At 38.8% G+C, this 23,622-nt stretch overlaps 1 protein-coding gene across 2 annotated transcripts in view; it reads right to left on the bottom strand.

Annotated features, from left to right (window-relative positions):
- The window catches only part of LOC100709802 (inactive dipeptidyl peptidase 10), a 137,229-nt gene extending 126,521 nt beyond the window's left edge, over positions 1–10,708 (bottom strand). For both annotated transcript variants that reach the window (XM_005456466.4, XM_019353158.2), the window contains exon 1: positions 10,293–10,708. In XM_005456466.4, the coding sequence (XP_005456523.1) occupies positions 10,293–10,349 (57 nt within the window). In that variant the 5' untranslated portion in view covers positions 10,350–10,708. The remainder of the gene's footprint in view (positions 1–10,292) is intronic.
- Between the last annotated feature and the right edge of the window lie 12,914 nt (positions 10,709–23,622).

Raw genomic sequence — 23,622 nt, 5'->3', positions numbered from 1 at the left:
GCATCATCATTACCTTCTGGTTATTTGCAATGCAATCATTAATTAAATATACAGAAATAACTGAGGAAGAAATCAGGATGAGCACCTGCAGGGAGGAAAGCACTAAATTAGGTTGAGCAACACTTTCAAATTAGCATTATTTACAGATGAAATGGCATATGAATAAAAAGTCAATGTGCATGTTACCACTTTGTTTTGCCCTTTGTGTGTCATTTCACCACATAACTGATACCCTGACCTTTTCTTAACTCCCATGAGGGTCTGTTGTACATTTAACAATGTTGCTACAGTTGCTCCCTGGTCTCATCCTGCCAGGCATCTTAAGAGATTGTTGACCTTTTCACACTTGCCCTTTATCAACACGCTGCCTCCAGGTCAGCCTTTCATCAAACAGTACTCAGAGAAACCTAATCACACTGATCTGCTCATTGATTGCCTCATTGGCTCCTTGCTTTCTGTCTTGTAATCAATATATCCAAACCTGCCTGCCATTCAAGAATGACATCAGAGGGCCACTAGATTTTATTAGATTTTAGACTCCTGCAGGGACGGTCCAGTCACATTTTCAGTGTCTTTGCTACCAGTTTTGCTGTTCCTGAGAGCAGAAATCCAGACACAAAAAGAGGGCCCTGTCTCGATATATATAGTCTTCTGCTGCACTCCTGTCTGTAATAATACTCTATTGCCCATTAGCAGCTTTAGCATTTTATAAATCCAATTCACCTCTAAGTATTAGATGACTGTTAACAGCTATTTATGAACACTACATTTTACGGCATCGACTTTCAGCATGCTTTTGTTTTGGGCCGAAACAGTTTTCTACTCCGTTTGAACACAAAATCAAAGCATTGTACCAAACTGTGTCCGGTCTTGTGATTGACGGGAAGAGGTGTCACCCCTTGCTGAATGCTTGCCTGATTGCTGAGTTTGGCTTCCAGGATTTCCAGAGGGGGCAACTGCAAAGCGCTCAATTAGGCTGCATGCCTCACTGCCTCTCTTAAAAGAGCAGAAGAAAATGGATATAGAAGCTCTGGAGCTTTGAAGGTTTTTATTTATTTAATTCAAACGCCTATTAAGGGGGAAAGAATGTCAAAATTGAGATGCCAAAATTACTCTGAAGACCAACTGCAACCACTGTAAATAACTGTCTATGAATCTTAGATGCAAACCTGGCAGCTTATTTGTGTCACAGTTTCAAGAGCTGTCGCCATTGCTGTGGCAGCAGAGTGGAACTGAACTCTGGCAGGGAAAGCAAACATGTTTGTGTCGATGGCAGTTTGCAGTCAGCCTCATCGACAGATAAAGGTGGACCGTGTAAAATGCAGAAGTGCCTCATAACACAGATTCCCATATGGTATTCAAATTGAATTCCTGCTCACATGCACTCCACAGTTTCATTTCTCCAACCCCAAAGAAAACAGCTTTACGCACTCTATGGGATGAGACACATACTTCGAAAGCACAGTAACTCTGAGACTGACATCAACAAAACACACTCTTTATCACTAACATATTAGTGTTAAATTGTCCCATAATGAAACCTAAAAAAAATTATTTATGTACTTCTTGTTAGTTCTGTCAAAAGTGTCAAAAAGGCATATTTGGTCATTCATTCAAAAAGTCCGACACAGCTTTGGACCATCTGTGTCATTTAAAAAATAATGTGGGATCCATGAAGCTTTTCCCACTAGTCAATTCATAAAGCTTATTCGATGTCTAATCAACTTTAAGGTTCCACAGTTTTGCCATCCACTGAACAAAACCCAAAGATATTTCCAGACTGTGCAACTTGCTCTCTCAGGAGCCGAGTTACTCTTTGAGCAGCTTACATTGTTTCTATGTTTCTTTTGTTTTTGTTCTTGGTTGTAAAAGAAGTTCTTTGAGATAAATTATTAATAAAAAAAACCCCATTTGTTTTGTAATTTATCCTCTCTCCCTGTCTTCTTTTCCTCTCAGACACTTTTATTATTGTCTGGTACAAACATCTCATATTGCTTTATCAACTGTGCTTTAATTTAATTTTAGTCAGAATTTAAGCGTCTTAATTCTTTTAGTTTCATTTGACTTAATATCATAAGATTATAGTTGATGATATCTAAAGTTAATTCAGCTGACTGAAATATAAAGTGTAAAATTTGTCATGTCAGTGCAGCTTTCTACCACGCATGTTTCATTAAGATTAATTTTAATTGAGTTTAACTGAAGTTTGTGCGTTTAGATGAGATGTGGTCTGAGATGAGATGAGGAGAAGTACAATAAAACAAGATTTCAGACCCTGGGACTTGCTTCTATAGTAACATAGACTGTATATAGAAAGATGGACACGGCCATTGTAGAGCATCAAGGTAAGCAATTTGTCCATCACCATTTCAATGTTTTGAAATCAGACTTCTATCTCATCATGTCTTTTCCACATTAACTTCACATTTAAGATGTATCTATCTCTCTTCTTTATACAGTCCATGTATAACACCACATTGGGTTAAAATGTTATTTCCTTCCTATCTTAACCCAGGATTTAACCTAATCCAAGACTTGATAGGAAATTGCTGTAATATGGCACCCAGATAACATGTAATCAACATGCAAAGAGAAAAACACTCAACACTTGCCCTCTAGACAATGATGCAATCTATCAGAATTGCATTTCTGCCTTCCACCTGTCTTCTTAGCTTTGTGCCTCATGCGCCTCACAGAGCCAAGCAGGGAGAGCTGCTGGGAAACTGCAATCACAATCATCTCCTTTCAGAGCAAGACTCAGATTGGCTCTCCAGCTGTTTCACCGATTACAACTCTTTCACTGGCACTGACACTAGAAGATCCAAGCAATATTAAAATGAACGCTGCTCTGATACTGCAATAAAAATACTCTGTGAATACTGAAGTAGTAATATTGAAGTTATAAAAATTGTCTTTCTAATTAGTCCGTTTTTGTGTGTCTTTTTGTGGAACAGTAAAAATAAAGTGGTGGAAATGGAAGTTGGCCAGGGCTTACCACGTTCACATACATCTGATGACAAACCCACTTTCTTATCCCATCTTTGTTGTTTGTTTCTCCAATTACAATAGTCTCATGGAATATAAGGAGCTTACATACAACAAGCCAACAATACAGCTGGCAGGGGCTGAGTAAGAGTCGAATCAATTTCAAGGTTTTTTTCTCATGACTTCATCATGTGGACAGCAGCCAGCGCCGTACACAAAGCTGACAGCTGGATTCATCCTAAGCTGCATCTCTGCGGTCTTTCAATAGCAATTGAAATCCTGTTGTTGACTTTCTGTCTACACCCATACATTCTGAAAATGAAGAAACACAACAACTTGTCTAATATTATAAAGCATCAGTAAAACTACAGTCCTTTGCTGTCTCACAAGTTTTGAGCAGTTAAAAAATCGGTCAATCATTTGCAAAAAGCCAGCATGCTCAAAATCTGCTTATTTTTTAATTCCACTATTAAATATTCTTGCATAAAATTTAATAGTGTCATGTCACATTAAATGTTTAAGAATGCCATTCTGTATTCCCTTAGAGGATTTTCTGGTGTTTAATTTATGTCTGTTGGGTGACTCTGTGGTTTGTGCATGCACATAGAGCAACTTTGATAAAGCTTCAAGAATTTTCACAGTTGACTGAATGTCTGAACACCCCTAGAGAGCTTGGTACAGTGTCAGAGATGCCTTTCCATATGTTGGTTTTGGTGAAAAGGTCTTGTTCATGTATTCTCCTGAAACATTCTCTGCAGGGAGTAAGTGAACAAGAGCCCGACTGTTCTGCCCATCTGTCCCACAGTGGGGACTCGCTTTGGTGCCTGGGTGTTTCTCAGGTGAGCGCTAATGTTCCAAGAGGTTTTCCCTTGAATTACACACCAGGCTATCTCTAAAAGAAGCATTGTTGCTCTGCATGCTTCATCGGAGGGATCCAGAAGTCTGCTGTATTTCAGCTGAACTTGTCATTCATTCTTTGTATGTATTTGTATTTGTATTATTCATACATACAAAGCCTCTGTTCAGGAATCTCTCACCTTTCCCACACTGGAGGAAAGGGAATAAAATGAAGCTCTATGAGTAGGATTTGGATTGGCATCCTAAATAAATAAATAAATATCCCATTTAACATCCTCGCAGCTGTCTGATGTGGGAACAGGCAGAGCTCACTGCCCTTGTGAAACTGATGTTTCTGATGTTGTTGACTTTATGGATTTTATATCTGATACTTAACAGCAGGGTAGGTCTTTGGCTGATTTATTTATATATTTATTTGCTCTAGGCGAAAAAGTTGGGTGATTACTCTCTAGAAATTGAGAAAGTAATGGCTGGGTCAAAAAACTTTTAATATAAAAGATTTTTGTTTAAGCAGCTGGGAATGGGACTGACAAAGTCTTCCACCCCTCCCCAATCCACAAAGCTCCAGACCCCAATTTTTCTACCACGGGTGGTAAGCCCGCAGGCGTACAGAGCCATGCAGCTCTTGGGCACTCTCAAATGAGAACTTACACTTTGCCTGGCCCTCTCACCCAGGACCAGATTGCCTGAGAAGACTCTGTCTCCCAGAAAAACTTGAACGTGTGGCCTGGGAGAAGGAGATGTATGCACATGGAAGGATGGATAAGAGACATTTGTGGTCTATACCTGGGATAGATATAAAGAAAGAGAGAGAGAGAAAGAGATAGCCTTGGGCACAGAGTATCTTAAGTACAATCACAGTATAATGATGTGCATCAAATTCTGCAGGTTTTTTTCATGTACCACTGCAACATGAAGCGCAGTCCAGGAAATTCAGTTTGATTAACAGATCGGTAGAAAATCTCTGCTTACATTGTGAACCATCATGCAGGCACAACTGATAGAACAGCTGGCTCACTCTGCATTTCCTTGGCATGAGCTGACATGTTGGCGCTCTTACTCAGTTGCTAGTTTGAACTTATTCCAATGATTATAAAGGGAAGCATTTTTTTTCAAGCAGGGTAATGGTGGTCTAAATAAAACCTTAGTTAATTGCTCAGTTTATACATGCTAGCCTTTTTCACAACGGCATTTCAGCCTGTAGACATTACCTGCATGCAATAAGACAAATGTATAATTCAGCTAGATTCACAGATGTCCAATTGCTTGCATTTGTTATGTAACTATATTCACAACAAGCGAGCAGGAATCATGTATTCTGCCTCCTGCACTGCCTGAACCAAAAGGAGTTTGTCCAGTAAGGAAAACACATCTGAACCTCACTGTCTCTGTTTGGCAGAGAGAAATGTGAGACACAATGATGCTCCTAAAGCTGTAATTTAAAAGTTATTTAGCCACTATCTATCAATTGCCTAACACAAATGGGTCCTTGCTTACAGTATGTTGTTCTCACCTGTTTACATTATGCAGCTGAATTGATCAGAAATAGCAAAAACACTTAAACAGCTGTTTGATTCTTCTGTATGTGCTGTGATTCGTAGAGCATACTTCCTTTAATGAGATAGGGATTAAGGTGGTAAAGTTTAAGTGTGACTTCAGCAGAAGTTAAGGACAAATCCTCGCATTGTTTCCTTTCTTTGGGTTTATAAGGAAAGATTAATGAATTTGTAGGTGTTTGAAGATGGCGTGGCCACATCCAGACGCCTTCCTGACCACTCCACTAATTACTGCACATAATTTCCTCTTTGTATATATTTACTTACTTACTGTATATAATGTTTTCTCTCTCTTTTTGCACAGTCGAGGAGCGTATCAAGACACGTTTCACTGCATGTACTTGTATAACTACGCACATGACAAATAAAAGATCTTGAATCTTGAATCTTTTAATAACTAAGCAGCTACTTTAATTGATCAGATTTACCAATAATTTGTGGTTCTTGACTTTTTTTGATGTGGTAATGCTTTCTAATCCACCCAACACATATTAGCCACTTAAGATTTATCATTAACAATACCTGTAAATAGATTTGTAAGTTTCCTAATCTAGACAATCACAGTAAAGAGAGATAAAACTGACAAAAATGTAATAAAAACAATAAAAAAAGTTAAGCCAAACCCTAACAAATCATGCTGTGAGCATAAGGCAAACACCCACTGTTCCAAAATGCAGCATGTGCCTTTTATCTGCATCGTTCCCAACAGCAGATGGAGTCCAGCCCCAGAGCACTTTTATATCCTGGTGACATATTTCTTTTGATAACAACATGCCTGCCAGGGAATCCAAACAAAGTAAGATAATGGCAATCTGTAGTTCACAAAAAAACTGTGTGATCATACACTTCAAGACTAAAGCTGGGATAAAGACGGATATGTAACACTTAGGAAGTTCTTTCTTAGCTGTGAGTCTTGCCTCAAGTATTTGGGTAGTCTGCTAGGGATCATCAGTCTGGTAAATGCTTTATCTTATGTTACACCTGGCTAATGAGAAATGTACATGTTAGCAGAGGTTTTCTGGCATTTTTAAAAAAAATGGGACAGCACATGGGGGCATCGAGAACTAGTAATAAGGTTCACAGGAATATGTAAAATTTAGTCAAAAATAAATACTAAACCAAGCAATATATTCAGTGATTTTAATTATGGACACAACTCTGTCCTTGATAAAAAGTACTGACATGCTCAGTCACAAAATGGTTGCTGTGCTGATTTTTAAAATTCCAACACAAATCATAAAATCCAGTCTTGTAAATATATCCTAGTGAGTGCTGAAAGTAAAGAACCATATCTAGCCTTAAAAAATTCATCTTTCCAAAGTAAAGGGACCAAGGCACTGAGGGGTATAGGAGGAAAAGTATGTACTTTTTAACACTGAGTGAATTAATTCTTCTTTGTCTATATACTCTGATACCCCAAACCTGTCATTTCTGCCCATTTCTGTACTGATTTGCGTTGCCATCGCAAGTCAGTATAAGACATTTTGAGTAATCCAAATGTAACATACAACCAGGGACAACTAATCAGTCTATGAATACTTCATCCAACAAGTGGTAAAAAAAAAGAACAATTTCCAAGAAGTCACAGCTTACATAGTCACACGATGTTTCCTTTCTGTGCTGGAAAATCAATTCTTTAAGTTATTTTTCTGGGAAATTCGTAGTAACAAAATCTCCATTAAGCAAAAAGACAGTGATTGGTGCATCATGGCAGTCGTGGGTTAAAGGCACTCAACAAGTAATAGCAGCACTTTTGAGTTAGAGACTTAGAGACTCCGACTCAGAATCTGTTTTCCAAAAACCCTTCATCTCTTCTCAATCCCCCACTCTAACTTCCTGGAAGAAATTTGAATCCTAACACACGATTGGGGACTTTTTAAAAAAAGGGGGGGGGGGGGGGGGGGGATGCAGTGAAATAGTAAAAACAAGTAAACAAAACTAAATCCATGTAATGTTCAGGATGTTCAGAACCTATCTTTAGGATAACTTTTTGTCTCAAATGTACAGCTCACATACAATTTAATAGCCTGGACCAAAGGAGGCAAGAAAATGAACAACCATGAGGAATAGCCCCGGGCAATGCATGCACATTTATTTCTCCACCAAAGCCCAAGGGGGGGGGGGGGCAATGTCACAATTGTCCTCAATTTCCATTTTCTTTGCAGCTGGTTTTAATGGCCACTGAATGCTGGATGTAATGAGACAAGCACAGACTGTAATATATAGCCGAGGTGAGTGAAATTAATTTCTGCTCCTCCGAGAGAACTCTACATTTTCAGCCACACTAGTAGTGTGAGTCTAGAAATAGAAACTTCACTTAGTTGGTCCATTTGTTCATTAATCTGTCAGTCAAACACTTCCAGGGTGATGTCTCTGAATTGACTCGACTCACTGCTTCTATATATAGAACATAAGGAGCTAATGACATTGATCTACTGGCTATAAATGTGTCACACTTTCAATTTGTTCAACATTTAATGTCCTGACACAGGACTGCTTTACAGCTCAGCATATCCCAAGCAGAACTGAATGACCTTTGACATATCCTGCAAGGGTGGTGTGGATGGTTTCCCACAGATTAATATTATGTCACTGGCAAGTATGGATGTGGTCATGTTTGGATGTGCAAGCATGTGGAGCAAAAGGAGGTTCACATGCTTTCTTAAGCTGATTATCAAATAATTCCCTTTAGCAATTTCACCATAAAACAATATTTAATATATACAGTCTCATCAGTATACCTCTCATGCTGCATTTGAACTGTCACTTTACAGTCTGCCAGGGGAAGCCTTCTTCATAAGATAAGATAAGATAAGATAACCTTTATTAGTCCCACACGTGGGAAATTTGTTTTGTCACAGCAGTTTTGTCATTGTCCGTAAGCTTAGATCACAGGTATATGAAACAGTTCTCCACCTTCTGCAGGTTCTGGTTGGAGCAGACCTTCAGAAATGGAGAATAAGAACTATCGTGGTCACCTGCATGCAGCCAGACAACTGGCAGGTGTGCAATTAAGCCATGCGCTATACAAATACAGGCCATTTACCATTTACCATGCCCGTGGTCTGACAAAGAATATGATTTAACAAGAGAAGATTTAAGGCTAAAAAAGAATTTTTTGTTTCCGGTTGTTTTATGTTGCTCAGCCATTTTAAATGCCCCAAAACGGGAACTTTCATGATCTCCATGTTCAAACAGAGAGGCTCAGTCCTAACAGAAGAACCTGTTAGAACATGCGAGGCCTTCTACAAGTCTGAGACTTTAATTTGTTCAGCTCTGTTCTTTGTCATTGTTCTTCTTTTAGTGCACCGTTTTTGTGCTATTATTCAGCTCACTTTGTTCTGTGTATCTCTTTGCTTCTAAATGCTGCCTTAATCCTTTTTCATGTCTCAAAACAGTTTGAGCTGCTTTACTGTAGAACACTGCTGTAAAATAAACTTGAAAATTGTGAGGCTCATATTTGTGCACACTGTGTGAACAGTTTATTCTTTGTTTGATATCATATCATAAACACCCCCTGTATTTATTTTTCTTGCAGCATAAAAGAATCAAACCGTGTATGCTGATTTTATAGCATCGGGGTTTACGCCCCCTCGTGCGTCAATTACAGATTAAAATACATCGATTACAATCAATGATACATCTTAAAAGTCTAAAAACAAACATAGAACTTCTCATTTCTATAACACCTTCCAAACAAGGCAATAACTTCGAGCCCTCAGGGTCCCTGGGGGCTGGTTATTGACTCCAGGTCATCTGTTTCCAAGTACTAAAATACAACAGGTTTCAACAAGAAGCTGAATGAGTTAAGGCCTCAGGCCTGTCACCTTTCTAGATTATATGTGTATTGTATGTGTATGTGTTTTGTAAACGTGTATGCAGTTATCCTTCTATGTTCTGTCTCCCACACCATGGATCGCCTGGACAGTCACGCCAGTGAAGCTTAAAACCTTTAATAGACCGAACCTCAACTCTAAATTGCGTATACAAATATGCAATGTGTATGAAATGATCATAACTGCACCTGTAACAGAAAAGGTTAATATGATGACAAACATCTTTAATACAATATCAATCCTGTAAGAAATATTATTAATAGAATAATGCTGTAAAGAACGTTATTAATGCAATTAGCATAATGCAGGTTATATGACAGCAATAAAAGAATTTCTGGATCTCCACAGAGCACAAACATCCCAAAAGATAAAGTTTGAACTGACCTATAAACTTTAATGATATGGAGAAGGTTGCCCCGCCTTCTGGCCACACTTGCTGGCTATGAGACTGTTTTCACAACTCAGTTACTTCTGTTATCTGTTATGCAACAACCTCTCCTGTCTGACAAGCAAAATCTTTACTAAACACCTCTATACTACTAGGAAGCATCCCAAAAATAACCCCAAAAAATTCTGATAGCAAAGTCACTTTCACTTGTTTCACATCAGGAAGTTCTATTGCAGGCTTCGACATTAAACGTTAATACTTGCTCTGACATCTTTGACTGTATACTGAAACTCCCATAAATCATTTAATTAAGTGGATGCACCAGAGAAGCCATTTGTCCTGCTTTCCGGTTAAATCGTTTATCCAACATGGTGTCTGCACAAAAGGAACACAGCTACCGATCATATCTCTAAACTCTGCCTGCAGGTTTCACACCAAGTGACACCGAGTCTCAGTGTCATTTAAATGACTTTCAACTTTCTCCACGTGGTTCGATAATAAGTTACCGTAACTTATTCAAGCAGCTGCCAACTTCCAGATAAAAGTTCTATGCGTGTTTCTAAGTCTGGTAGTTAACCCACAGTGGGATGAGTAACAAATGCATCCTCAATCAGGCGACATGGACGAGATGAAGAAAAAGGGATTCGCTCCATCTCAGTCTTTGCTTACCTTTCCCTCCACTGAGTATCTCCGAGTGTGCTGCACTGCTCCTGCGCTTTGGTTCATGTTTCAGCACCGCGGACAGCTCCACAAATAAAAAAGCATCCAAATCAGTCCTCAGATCGACAAACTGTAGCTGAGACTGCGCACAGACACCAACTGCCCGATACTTCACCGCTTTGCTTCAAGCTGTTTACTGGTTCGTCGTCTTCCCTGCGACACGCGTGGCTTCTCAGCCAATGATGCCTTGTGCGTAAAGACTTGCTCCGCTGGTGCGCCAGCTGTGAGAGCGAGCGGGGGACACAGCCCACTTATCCCTCACTCACCAAGATAATATAATAAGCTAGGAACACGCTGGCAGTCGGACAATAAACATAAATATTAAAACTTATAATCCAGCAAAAATATGCTTTTTTTCTGATAAACATAACCCGATACTGGACTTGACATGACGGGGTTACAGGCACGGGAATTAAGCCCTTTCTAAAAACTGAGATAAAAGCTCGTCTTTGCGCGGGGAGATTACATAACATGATAAAACTGGTTACAACAGCTTCCTGCATGTTTACAGAGCTGCACATCTGCATAAGACATCTTTATTCGTTTTTTTTTTTTTTTTACTTTGTTGAATTTACTGTTTTCTAGCTCCTTCATTTCACTTTCTTTTTCTTTTATCTCATTTTACTTAATTTATTGAATTTTGTTATCTGTTATACAAGTTTGTTTGTTTTTTGCAAGAGTTTTGACTGCTGTAGTGGACGAATTTGCTCACTGTTGGGGGTAAATAAAGTATATTTTCTCTTTCCAATGTTTTTTCAGTATTTTTTTGTCCACCCTTGGAAGCCAGAGTCAGTGGCAAGATTTTGAAGAGGGCCAGTCAATCATAACTGCATTACTTTTATTGTAACTTTATTTTAAGAATATTTTGTAGCTAAAACATTTATACCATTCATTATATTATCAGGCTTTAGCAGGACTTTTATGTCAGTAAAGAGTAACCATTTTTGGCTCAGACTGCAAAACAATTTTCAGGCTCTTGTGCACTTTTCATGTAATACGTGTGTGTAAGTGCATGGAGCTCCACAGAATCTGATAATAATGTTTTCTGCACCAGATTTCTACACTGTATTTATCTCTGAATCAGACTCCCCTGCCTTGAATACCATTTTTGGTTAATAAGGCAGAAAGAATTCAGCATGATTCACACACAAATCCTAACTGACGTGTTAATAATTAAGAACACAGGTACCCCAAGTTTACAGCATCAGTGTTGAATGAGTACAAAACTGTTCGTGTTCAGACACAAAATAATGCTGTTTGTGTTTTTTTATGTGAATCTTTTCACTGTGAGACTCAAAACACAAAGAAACAACATGAGCAGTTTTCTTTTGATGCCTCCAGATAACCACTCTTTCATCTTCACGATAAGAACCTGCTAAAAGCTTAAAATAATAAGAGAGCTGTATGATATATGTTGACTTTGTTTAATAGGTAAAAGGTAAATAAGGAAATTAATGTAACAATCTTTGACTTCATAAAAGTTGCTTTCAGCTGCTGCCTTATTGACTGCCTCAGCGGGTAGCTCCACATGTCGATTTGGCATTTTTTTTCTTTTTTTTAGAACAGATCCCATTCTTCATGCAGCCCTAAAGAGATTTGTATCTCCTCCACAATCAGGCTTATTTAGCATTGCTGAAAATGCAGGACTTCTATGTAATGGGTGCACATTTTGTTAACCTTCGCATATTTAATGCTGTTAAGTTACTTTTTAGAAATGTATTTCACACTCGCCCCATTAACATAACTGGCAGAAAAACTGTCCCACAGTATGATGCTACCTCCCCATTCCTGCATCGTTATTCCTTGGGTAGCTGTTGCCAAATAATTTTTTTCTCACCTGACTATAAAAAAGTTCAGTTTTTTTCTTTGTCTATGTGGTCACCTGCAGACTTTACATCAGTGACAGGCCATGACACGACAGACCCTTCGTTCTTAGAAGGCAGTCTGTCAGGCCACAGTGATGTCAGACTTGCTTGACAGCAGACGATGACACTAATGATCCAGCATGGCAGACTCGTGCTTTGGTGGCTGTTCTAGACCATCCAAACAAACTTTCTCTCAGTGAAAGATGTAACTTCTAAAACAGTTTAAGTCTGATGACAGTATTTATTTATTGTATTTTTTTTTTATTATTTTAATAAATGGCTCCAAGACAGTTTTATGGCTTGTAAGATGTCCAAACTTCTTTTTCAGATCTCTGCTATGCTGCTTGGAAATTTCATTGTATAGTGTGTAGGTCAGTCTTATATGTGCAGTTAAAAAAACGGAACCCTTTTTGATGTTGACCAGGAGAATCTATCAGCTGTATTTAGCTGTGCTCACTCACAGAAAGTTAAGAGGCTTTGGCATTGACAAGTCAAAAGATATTTAGAAGTCTGAGCACAACTGAATTAATAATGGATGTAGATATATTTTTGACAATGTTTATTTTATAAAACCTTAAATATTAAAAAAAAATTGCAGTTCTGGAGTTTTAAAAAATGAATGTTGAAATGAAACTAAGATTTCACAGAGATCATTAAAAGCCCAATATTGTCAAAACCTTCATGTGCACCTTTCATGACTGCATATAAACACCCAATCAGAACTGACAGACTGCTTTAATAAGGAAGGATAAGTTGGCATAAATCAGGCCTACACAGTATGTGTCACTGAAAGTAATAAAGACTGTCAAACAACTGTTCTTTTCTTTATTGCCGCTTTTGAGGCATCTCATAGAGCATGAAGAGTCAGGACAGGTGAGAGAAGAGACGGTTTACTTAGTCAAGTGGAAAGACAACATGAGGACGACATATCCAAAGGAAGCAGGTAAAATCTCATAAAAACTGAGATAGGCAAGATGAGTCAAAGGCTGGCAGGAACAAAACTAGGGCTGCGGTTGAATTTTCAGTTTTGCTCAGGAAAGTTTCTAACCAGGTGAAGTGAGCTGGAAGCGTCACTCCGGCAGCAGTAATAAGAGCTGTCTGAATTTTCTAAATACTCAGGCAAGGTCCTTCACTGCTTCCTTCATTGCTTCTTTATCTGGACCACCTTTATGAAAGGAAATGTGATTTTGTAGAATACAGAAATGTCCGACTTCTGAACAGTATCTTCATTTATACACTAGATACTTGATTGAGGCTCTTTTAACATGAATGGCGTTGGACTTAAAAAAAACACAGCAGACCAATGACTAGCACCAGCACATCACATGTACCCCAAAATACTAAAGACCAGACTGGACTTCGAGCACCTTGGAGTCTGTGCCTCTCCACTCTTTACTGTGATTTCTGAATGAACTGTAACATTTAGTTTAATCTGAAAAAAGAACTTTGGACCACTGGGCATCAACTTTTTCACCTTAGCCCGGGTCAGACACTTCTGTAGGGGTGTGACAGTTGTAGCTCCTGTCCTAAAGACATCTTTGTGTAGTGGCTTTTGATGTTCTGACGCCAGCCTCGGTTCACTCCTTATTACGTTATCGCAAGTTCTTGGATCACCTTTCATGACAAACCTCTCAAAGCTGTACTCGTTCCTGGTGCCTTTACAACTTTGTTGAATTAAATTACAAACAATAAATAATGTGCTTTTTGAATTTTGAATGCAGTCAGATTCTCAGAGGTTCTTTTTGTTCCTAAGCCCTTATAAATTCATCACATCTGTCTTTGACCTTGATGAAAAACATCATGATAATTATTTTTGACTGTTCGACCATAACAAAGTGACTCCAGTGGCTGGTCAGATGGTGCAGACTGATTGTAAAAATACTAGTAAAAATAGTATCAGGTTAGTGTAGACCTAAATAACAGCATCACAAAGGCAGCTATGAATCATCAGGGATAAACCAATGACAGATCTTGCTGATGAGACTCGACGTGGAGCGTCTTGATTATATGTATGTCCACGGAGACAAAAAGCCAGGAGATAAACTCCTGTGGAGTTTGTAGGCTGGTGATAATGTGGGGAGGGTGGAGGAAAGCCAGCAGGGAGGAAAGATTTAACCTTTCAGGTGAACCTCCTTGAACATGCTGAAGGGTGTGTGGATATATGGAGATGGAGGGGTGTGCAGTAGCAGGTCTGAGCATCATTAGAAAATATATCAGCTCTAAGAATGAAAACACACTTAGATGTAAGACGTGGATTAGAGGAACCATGAGGAAATCTTGGAAATCTATAGGAAAATGCATTATTGTTGCACAGAAGAAGCCAGTATAGACAATATTGTGCATAAAGCAATAAATAATCAGATAAATGTAAATTACACTTGACATGTAGTGCAACTATGCTTATTTTCATTATAAAGTAAAGTTGTTCATTGTCACTTGTATGTAAATGCGTATTCTGAAATCTAAATTAAGATCCAAAGCAACTGGCAGAAACTGAAACTAAACCACATGAGAATAGTTTTTCATTAATAAGCAGACCCCAAAAACATCAATGCAGCTTTAATTTATGCTAAATGCTCACAGATCTTGGCGGTAAGACACAATGTCAATACACAGCAATGTCTCTGGAAATACTTAAAGGAATCTTTCTAACCCACCTTCTGTGCTATAACATGGTGTAGCCTTCAAAAAAATGTTATCAACCGAAGAATAATTCTTCTTCTTTAAAACTCTAGCAAAATGTTTCCTAAATGGGCAACAGTGTATTTATATTCCCTGGATCTCTTTTCCCAAACTGCCCCCCTGGTGTTTCTTGATCCTTTCCTCCCTGGAAGTCTTGAGTAGCTGTAGCCACTATTAAGGGGCATTACTACCACTAAAGTGAACACAGCATTGTTGTCTGTCGTTCAAATTTGGTGGAGTTGTAGATTTTTTTTAACAGGTTCAATAACCCTGATGTGATTTATTCATTGCTATAAGATGATTGGGAAGACTACAAAACATGGCCTGGTCTGATGAGACTTGAGTTCTGTTAGTGTAAAAAACATCAAAGTATGGATCCTGTCTTGTTGGTTCAGGGTGGCGATGGTGGCCCCTTATTACCGACTGACCAATGTATAAACACCAGAGCCTACTGACTATTGTTGCCAAACATGTCCATCCCTTTGTGACCACAGTCTCCATCTTCTACAGCCGGATAATCCACCATGTCACAAAGATAAAATCATGTCAGACTAGTTCATTAAACATGACAATAATTTCACTGCACACAAATAGCCTCCACGGTCACCAAATCTCAGTCCAATAGAGCATCTTTAACATGTGGTGGAGTAGGAAATCTTCATCATGGATGTGCAGCAGATAAATCTGCAGCAAATTATGTGACACTATCAACTCCTACTGAATATATGCCATAAAGAATTAAGGCAGTGGGTAGTGTATATTAAACACACATTTAGCAATGTGTTATTCATTGAGTTATAGATTTATCCCTTAAATTTTACTGCTGCCAGTCTTAGTGTGAAGCTTTAGAGGAAAAAACTGAAACAAATAGCCACATGTGTCCTTTAATAATAACTACAGCTCTGACCACGACTCCATCTTCAGAGGTCACAAGCAATTTCCTGGGCCCTTTCCTTGCTAAGACAAGAAGGCCCACAGCTTGGCATTTATGGGAAATGTCTCCTGTATAGTACTTCCTTTTTTGTTCCAGGTTGTGCTATTATATAAAAAAAGACAGTCATAAAATGCACTTCCTGACAAGGTCTGCGATCCATAATTTAATCAAAGTATCAGTGCAAGCAAGAAGCTATTAAACACTAACAAACTAACCTACCTTCAAACTTGACCTCTATTACATTTTAAGATACTCAGCATGGTTGGAAGATGTCTCACATATTTGTAGGTTACACTTAAGAAGACTGAACATGAGTGACATACCACTAATACCTCTCCACAGTACAACGGCAGCAAGCTGTAGTTTCCAGTTTTTGTCCTCTCTGCCTGCTGATCTCAACATCAATAAGTAAAAGCACTTTGAAGGCCACTGCTTGCACTCACTTGAAAGCATGTGTCCAGTTTTAGAAAGTGGGATATGTGATCGTTTGATGCATGAAGGTCGAGATGTGAGAGGAAATGTGTCACTGTCCAACAGCTACGTGCCAAAATGTCACCAGGAAGTGCAAATGTGTACCCAGGCAGACAATAACAACAGAAAAAAGGATGAGCTGGAAGTTCTTGTAGTCACATTTTTATAAATATATCTCTTATGGATTTTGATTGCTAAGTTTAGTGCCCACAGTGTACAGAAGTAGCATCTGGTAGATGGAAAGAAGGGACCTCAATCTACTCACAGCCTTTCTTTAGCCCAAAAGGCACCAAATGTTGGGCTAAATTTGGTCAGACTGATTTTGTCCAAATTTAGCCCCCAAATGGTCTGTTTTGTTCTCTATATAGCCCTAATGCAGCCACTAAATCAGGATTACATTCAGCACAGCGAAAACATAAAGCTAAAAACATGCAGTTTCTCATCTTTTTAGGTCTTTCAAAGTCAGAAAATTAGGTTCTTTACAACCAAAACCAAAAACAAAGGTGAAAAGAAGACTTCAGGGTTTTGTAAAAATGTGTTAAGAGAAAACAAATCAACTTCCTGAGCATTGAAAGAACTTGTTTTATACTCCACAGCACAAATATTGGGGTAAATTTGGGTTCCAGTTTCCAAGACACTTCTGGAGGAAGAGTGTGAAACAGTTGGTATGAGAGTTATCACCTTCAAGTCTGAGGCTGAGGTTCTCCAGTGCAGTAATGCAGGAGTTATACCAGACTGTTGTGGTGAAGCCAGAGCAGAGCTTAAAGGAAGCTTTTGATTTACAAGTACATCCAATCCTTAACCTTTAGGCATGAAATCTGGGTACTGACCATAAGTGTAATATTGTTAATACAAGTGGCCGAAAGTTTCCTCCATGTGACTGCTGGGTTCAGACTTAGAATGACCTCAAATGACTCTTCTCGACATGCAGAAGTAGAGGCTCTGCACTGAGTTCTCTCTGGATGTTTGAGTTCATCTGTTTAGGATCCCTCCCAGGTGCTTCCCTTTGGAGATTTTTTGTCCCAAATGGGGGGTCCACGGAAAAATTAGAAGCTTTTCTCAGCTTTATCACATCTCAGCTTGTTAGCAGAGTTATGCATTCAGCTTCATAGCTTTTACTCTACTAGGTTAGCTTCATGTATTCCTGTAGCTGTAGGTAGTCTTGATGAGCAGTGCTGAAAAATCGTTTCAGCCAGCAGCTCAATATACTGGATTTATATGAGATTTCACACACTTATGAAAAATGATGAACTGGTGCAGTGTTCCACAAATGAGAATTTGGGCTTCAAGGAGTCATACTGCTTTTTTAAACCATTGTTTAATTTTTACATGCATCTAGAAAAGAAAATGTACACTATAGGGCGTGAGTGGTTTTGGATCCATTTTCCCATCCAGATTTTGTACATTTTTAAAATTAATTTCCAGAAAATCTAGAGGTGAACATGTAGACAAAAGTCCAATGAAAAATGAATGAAAATGGTGTAAGAAGTGGAAATACGACATCTGTGTTTAATTGTGCGAGTAGTGGGTACAGGCTGTAATGATGGCATAACAATGAGTCAGCATGAACAGTACCAGGACTCTGAGCTGAAATACTATTTGGAATTAATTCCTTCTATTTTTCATGCCCTTTTTTATGGGGGTAAAAAGGTCTATTTCCCCTGCACTTGCCAGATCATCTATTAAGCTCTTTTGGCCATAATGCATTTGACTTCTTTGTCTCTATGCGGTCGGTCCTCTTAAAAACAAAAAAACCCTGTCTATCTTCCTTTTTGGATATTTGCCTGTGTTGTGTTGGTTCTTTTGGTCATACATTTATTTTGATTGCTTACAAAATGCTGCCTTCCCGTCTTATATAATAAAATATTCCAACCTACCTGCCTTCTCTTTGAGTCATGCTTTTTAGTCCAAATAGTCTCATACTGAGCCATTACAGCAGTAATGGATTTTGCCTTCAGTCAGAGGGGTTTTTTTTTATTATCATTATTATTATTATCTTAGAAAATGGACTGCATAAAGAAAAACTGGGCAAAGCCCTCAGATCTGAAGAGAAAAGCCAATGCAAAGTGCCTCAAACCTGCATTTTTTCTAAAGGCCTTACTGTTTAGGAATCTACGGAAAAACTGCTTTTCTGAATATGACCTTACCAAACACTTTCCTGATGAGTTTAAGGTCCACATCACCAGTTTAAGTCACATCATTAAGTTTACTGTATTTATTCTTATTTTATTTTATTCTAATTTTTGCTTCATAGCTTTTGCACTGTCCACTTCCTGCTGTGACAAAACAAATTTCCCACGTGTGGGACTAATAAAGGTTATCTTATCTTATCTTATCTTATCTTATCTTAAGATCTTCTTTAATACAAAATGATGTACTTTTTGTAAACACTGGTCCCCAGAGGATTAAGTAGGGCGTGTTCAAGTGTGATGAATGTGCTGTTAATAAATTGAACGTGGCTCTGATGGAAATAGTTCGAATGAGACTTTTCAGTCATCGCCCCAAAATTCTGGAATGACCTCCCTGCCCATTTTATGATGCCCCCAATGACCAAGGACAATATGAATAGTTTCCATGAATTTCAGACTATTATTTTGAATGCTGCAAATGGTCTGCAGTGACTGCACCAGAGTCAATGCAGCATAATCTGACAATGTTCCAAAGAGCTATCTTGTGATGTCAGATGTGCTTGGCTTCCTCAGTCTTCAAGCACCCTCATAAATGTTTGATGAGGATGAGGTCAGGTGACTGTGGAGGAAATTAAGTCAGCACTCTTTCAGGATCTTTGGTCTTCAAGTACTTCTTCAAAGCTCAGAGGTGTGCTTTGCCTCATTATCTTGCGACAATATGAAATATGGCCCTTCTCATGGAAGGGACATACTCTAATCCCTTATCTGTCCGAGGTGTGTGTGTGTGTGTGTGTGTGTGTGTGTGTGTGTGTGTGTGTGACAGGTGGACACTGCCAATTGGCCAATTTGGAGGGGATCACTGGATGGAGAGCAGCCTCTTACACTCCGATTCTCCCCTCTCCTTGCCTCTTTTGCACTAAACATTGAGCCAACAGATGGTTTGCCATTTGGTTTGTGTGTTTCTTTCCCAAAGTTGAGTTGCAAATTCTGACATCTGTGCCATTAACTAAAACCTTCTTGTGAACAGACTTTGTAAATAGTAAATACTGAACATATACTGTAAATACTGAGCACGTTACAGCAGATTAATAGGAGTGAGAAGCCCAAAATGTTGAAATAATTTTTTAGGGAAGAGTAGGGATCATTTAAACTTCTATTGCTTTGGGCTATGCTCACCTCTGAAGTAAATAAACTGCATCTCAGTATCTAGAATTGTTATCTGCCACTAGCCCTATGTTGGGAAGGGGAAGAGTGGTAACCTAGACAAAAACATATCATGCTATTGTCTAGGTTACCTGTAGGCCAGGGACATAACAGCAGCAAGTGTGCAGCTAATCTCTGTGCAGGCTGACAATTGGGTGTTTGCTATCTTACCTGCTGTTGTTGCATCACCACTTCAGCTTTCTTTACTGCAATGTCACAGTAAAGATTTAGACTTTAAAACACACAAATAAATGACGGCAAGTCAAGCCAGTGGTTGGAATTGCTAAGTGTGGCAAAGCTGAAAAGATATCCATAGCTGCAAGTTTCCCTAATCAATAACTCATAGTTCAAATGTCATAGAAACACAAACCTCTCTCTGCAGCAATATTAAACAACACAGAATACAACCAAATGCTGCAGCTCACCATTTGAAACATCAGTGTTTGCTTGTTATACTGCAGGTCTTAGTCTTGAAGGGAAAAAAGACTTTTAAATATTACAAAGTTTGTATTTAAGGATTTTGTTTCATTGCAATGTGTAATGTGTCGCACATCAATGGTTTTCGTTTGCTTATATTAGAAGACTTAGCTTGGATAAAAAGATAAAAAAATTGCCAAACTACAGCCTTTTCTTGAACCTAGCTAAGTAATTTTTAGTGCCCTAATATAACCAGTAGAGTCAAAATTAAACCAATGAGCACATGGAAATAATGCAAAGTGCAAAATGTCAAACATGTCCACACTCTGCAGTGCTAATAAGCAAATAATGCTCCCCTGCAAACTTGAGGTGCAGCCACATCTGTAACAAGTCAAAAATGTCTTCAGATGAACATTCTGATGAAAATCAAATGAATAACTTTTATTTGTCAACTTCATACAAAAGAAAATTTAAAAAAAAAAACTAAACTGTGTGAAAACTCTTGATTAACTTTGTATTAAAAGCAGATTGCTGACACGAACCGGTCTGCACTCGGTTTTGTCTCAAACCGCGTCTCTAACCCAGGAGGAAGAGCTCTGAGTCAAATGCGATTTGGAAAAGGAAAAGAAGGCCAAAGTAAGATCATTTTCTGCACACTCTACATTCATTCTGTCTCACAGGAGGACACAAATGTGACCACACAGTCAAGCAAGCAGAGCTGTGTTTTTCCCGTATCCACCTAAAACGTGCACACGCCGAATGGTCTGTCCCTTTAAGGAAAAAGAAAAGTGAACGTGGCTTTCCCAACATGCTTTTACATCAAGCCTGTTACAGGAGATCAGCTGCTGTGGTGGATATGCTGCAGCTTACAATAAGCTGATTGTGTGCGCTCTGTCCTGCCACACTGACCGTGCCCTCATGGGTGCCAAATGTACTCATCCCTCTGACTCCTTTCTAATCTGTGGCCTGCGGATAATGTGCCTGATGTTACATAACAATTTTTTTTTTTCTCAGACCTCTTCTTATTTGAATCACACTTGCAGTCAGTTTATTTTTGTTTCTTTTGATTTTGCTATATTTATACTTATTTCAGGGCTTTTTTTCCCTCTCTGTCTCATTTGTGTTTGATCATTTTTAGACATCAAATAGAGTCTAAATTTGTATTCTGAATCCAGCACAAAAATGCAGGTTCACTAAATTACTGCTCCAAAGAGGCGCATGATGTTCCTCTACATGACAGCAGTGCACAAGTTTGACTGTCCACTCAGAAATTCCTTTTAATCTGTCTCATCTGTTCCTCTTCAGCTTGTGTTCATACGCAGCATGGGTATGCTTTCAAGGTATGATGATCGATTCCTCTTTGATCTACATGACAGAATTCTGCCCTGCTGATGCAGGAGGAAAAGCACCAGGTCCTCGGTCAGAGAGCAGAGCTGTGTCAGTCCAAACCTGACCTCCTGATGTCCCAATCTGTCCATCAGTCTGTTGGACCTACTTCCTTCAGTCGGCTACAGGAAACAGAAAAGTGAGGCGTATCTCTCCTTCACTTTCCTCTTCTTTCTTTCTGATCCCTTTCTGGATGTTTGTTTGTATGTTCTGCGACTGCCACATCATCTTTTTTTTCTGAGCTTTTCAAGCCTAGGCGAGAAAATGCTATTTGCACACACACGTCTGATGTGTTACACTTGAGCCAACCCGCTCGACAGCCGCTCACAGTCATTAAATAAATCTCCACCCCCACCACCCCCAAAGCCAGACGCCGTTATTTGTGTCCAATGCTTCCATTAGCAGTATACACATCAACTGATGTGGATTCTTGTTACCTCTCATACAGAGGAGAGATATTAGTGTGAGATTGATGCAACTTCTCCCCCACCGAGATGACACAAACAAAGAGCTTGTCTCTACTCTTTGATGGATCCCTGGAGCCGTCAGTGCAGCTGGAACTTTGCAACTGGAACTTAATCATTGGAATTTATTTATTTATCTCACATCCTGTTATGGGAAATTGTTTCCCCCTCCAAACAGTAAATTATTACCACATACATTATGGGCTGTTGCTGGGAAAAAAAGAAAAGATTTCCAGTGCATCTTTTAAGCCAGTTATTTACATATTCATGTAAATTACACCAACCACAACAATGAAACTTCCCATCATGCATTTGTCTTCCCTTGACCTGATTTGGTTAATATGACAGTTTTTCAGGATAAAGTAATTTCAAGTTTTTGTTATTCTTTCCCTTTCCTAATGCACATTTGCAGTCTGAGCACAAGGCCATAGAAACAGGAGTCTGGATTGATGTGCTTCAGGAAACCCAACTGAAAAACTAGTGCTTGGTTAAATGCTGAACACATTAGCATTCCTATTACCTTGTAAAGCGAGGAGTGGGAAAATCATGACAAATGCAGAGTAACTTTTGTGGACACCACAAACCAACCACCAGCAAGCTTTCTGCAAACATTTACCAAGATTTGCAATCATATTTACTCAGTGATTGCCAAGTAATTTAGGTGCCTATGCTAGATCAGGAGATCAAAACAATGAAACACTGAGTATATATGTAACACATGAATATATTATTCTGGAGTAAAGTCTTGTGAACTAGGCGAGTGCCTCTGCCAGCTCCAAAATGAGTGTTATGCAATATTTTTTTTTTCGTGTATTAAATGCTTTTTGTTTCCAGTATCTGAATGGATTGTGACATAACCTTAAAATGTGACCTTACCCAACTCTTTTGGTTGCCTAGTGAATTCCATGTGAAATATTTAGTGCAAATTTTCCCCAAGAGGTCACCTCAAGTTCATCTCTCACTCTCCCATACCAACAGTGAATAGTGAACACAAGTTAGAATAGAATAGAATAGAATTCAACTTTATTGTCATTGCACATGCACAGGTACAGGGCAACGAAATGCAGTTTGCATCCATCCAGAAGTGCTTTAACCATGATATAGATATATTACAATATATATTAGCAATAATATAGATATGTAAGTAATACTTGGGTCTATTATGGTATGTTATAATGTACACGGTATGAAGTATGTTATGAATATTCTATAACTATAAGTATGTACAGGCTGTAGTGAGTACAAGCTATGTACAGGCTATGAACAGGATATAAATATGAAAAACTATACAGAATATGAAATAAAAAACTACAGAAATATGAGATATACAGTTATACAGAAATGTGAACTATGCAAGTTATAAACAGTTGTAGGATTAAAAATTATCGTATGTACAGAATGATTATTTACACAGAACTATACAGAAGTGCAGTTAAGATAAGTGAGATATGTGGATAATTTCTACAGAGGCTATATAAAGTGCTAGTGGTTGTGAGTGGTGGTTCAGTCCATGTTATTATTGTGTGTTTGATTGTCCATTGTGTGTGTGTGTGTAGGTGGTTGTGGGTGTGTGTATGTTCAGTCCATGAGTTTAACGTGGGTCAGATGTCAGGAGGCAGAGTTCAGGAGTCTGACAGCTGTGGGGAAGAAGCTGTTCCGGTACCTGGTGGTCTTAGTCCGGAGGCTCCTGTAGCGCCTCCCAGAGGGCAGGAGGGTGAAGAGTCCATG

The sequence above is a fragment of the Oreochromis niloticus genome, linkage group LG16 (assembly GCF_001858045.2).
Source record: "Oreochromis niloticus isolate F11D_XX linkage group LG16, O_niloticus_UMD_NMBU, whole genome shotgun sequence".
Taxonomy (NCBI): Eukaryota; Metazoa; Chordata; class Actinopteri; order Cichliformes; family Cichlidae; genus Oreochromis; species Oreochromis niloticus.
This window is presented reverse-complemented; position numbering and strand designations above follow the sequence as displayed.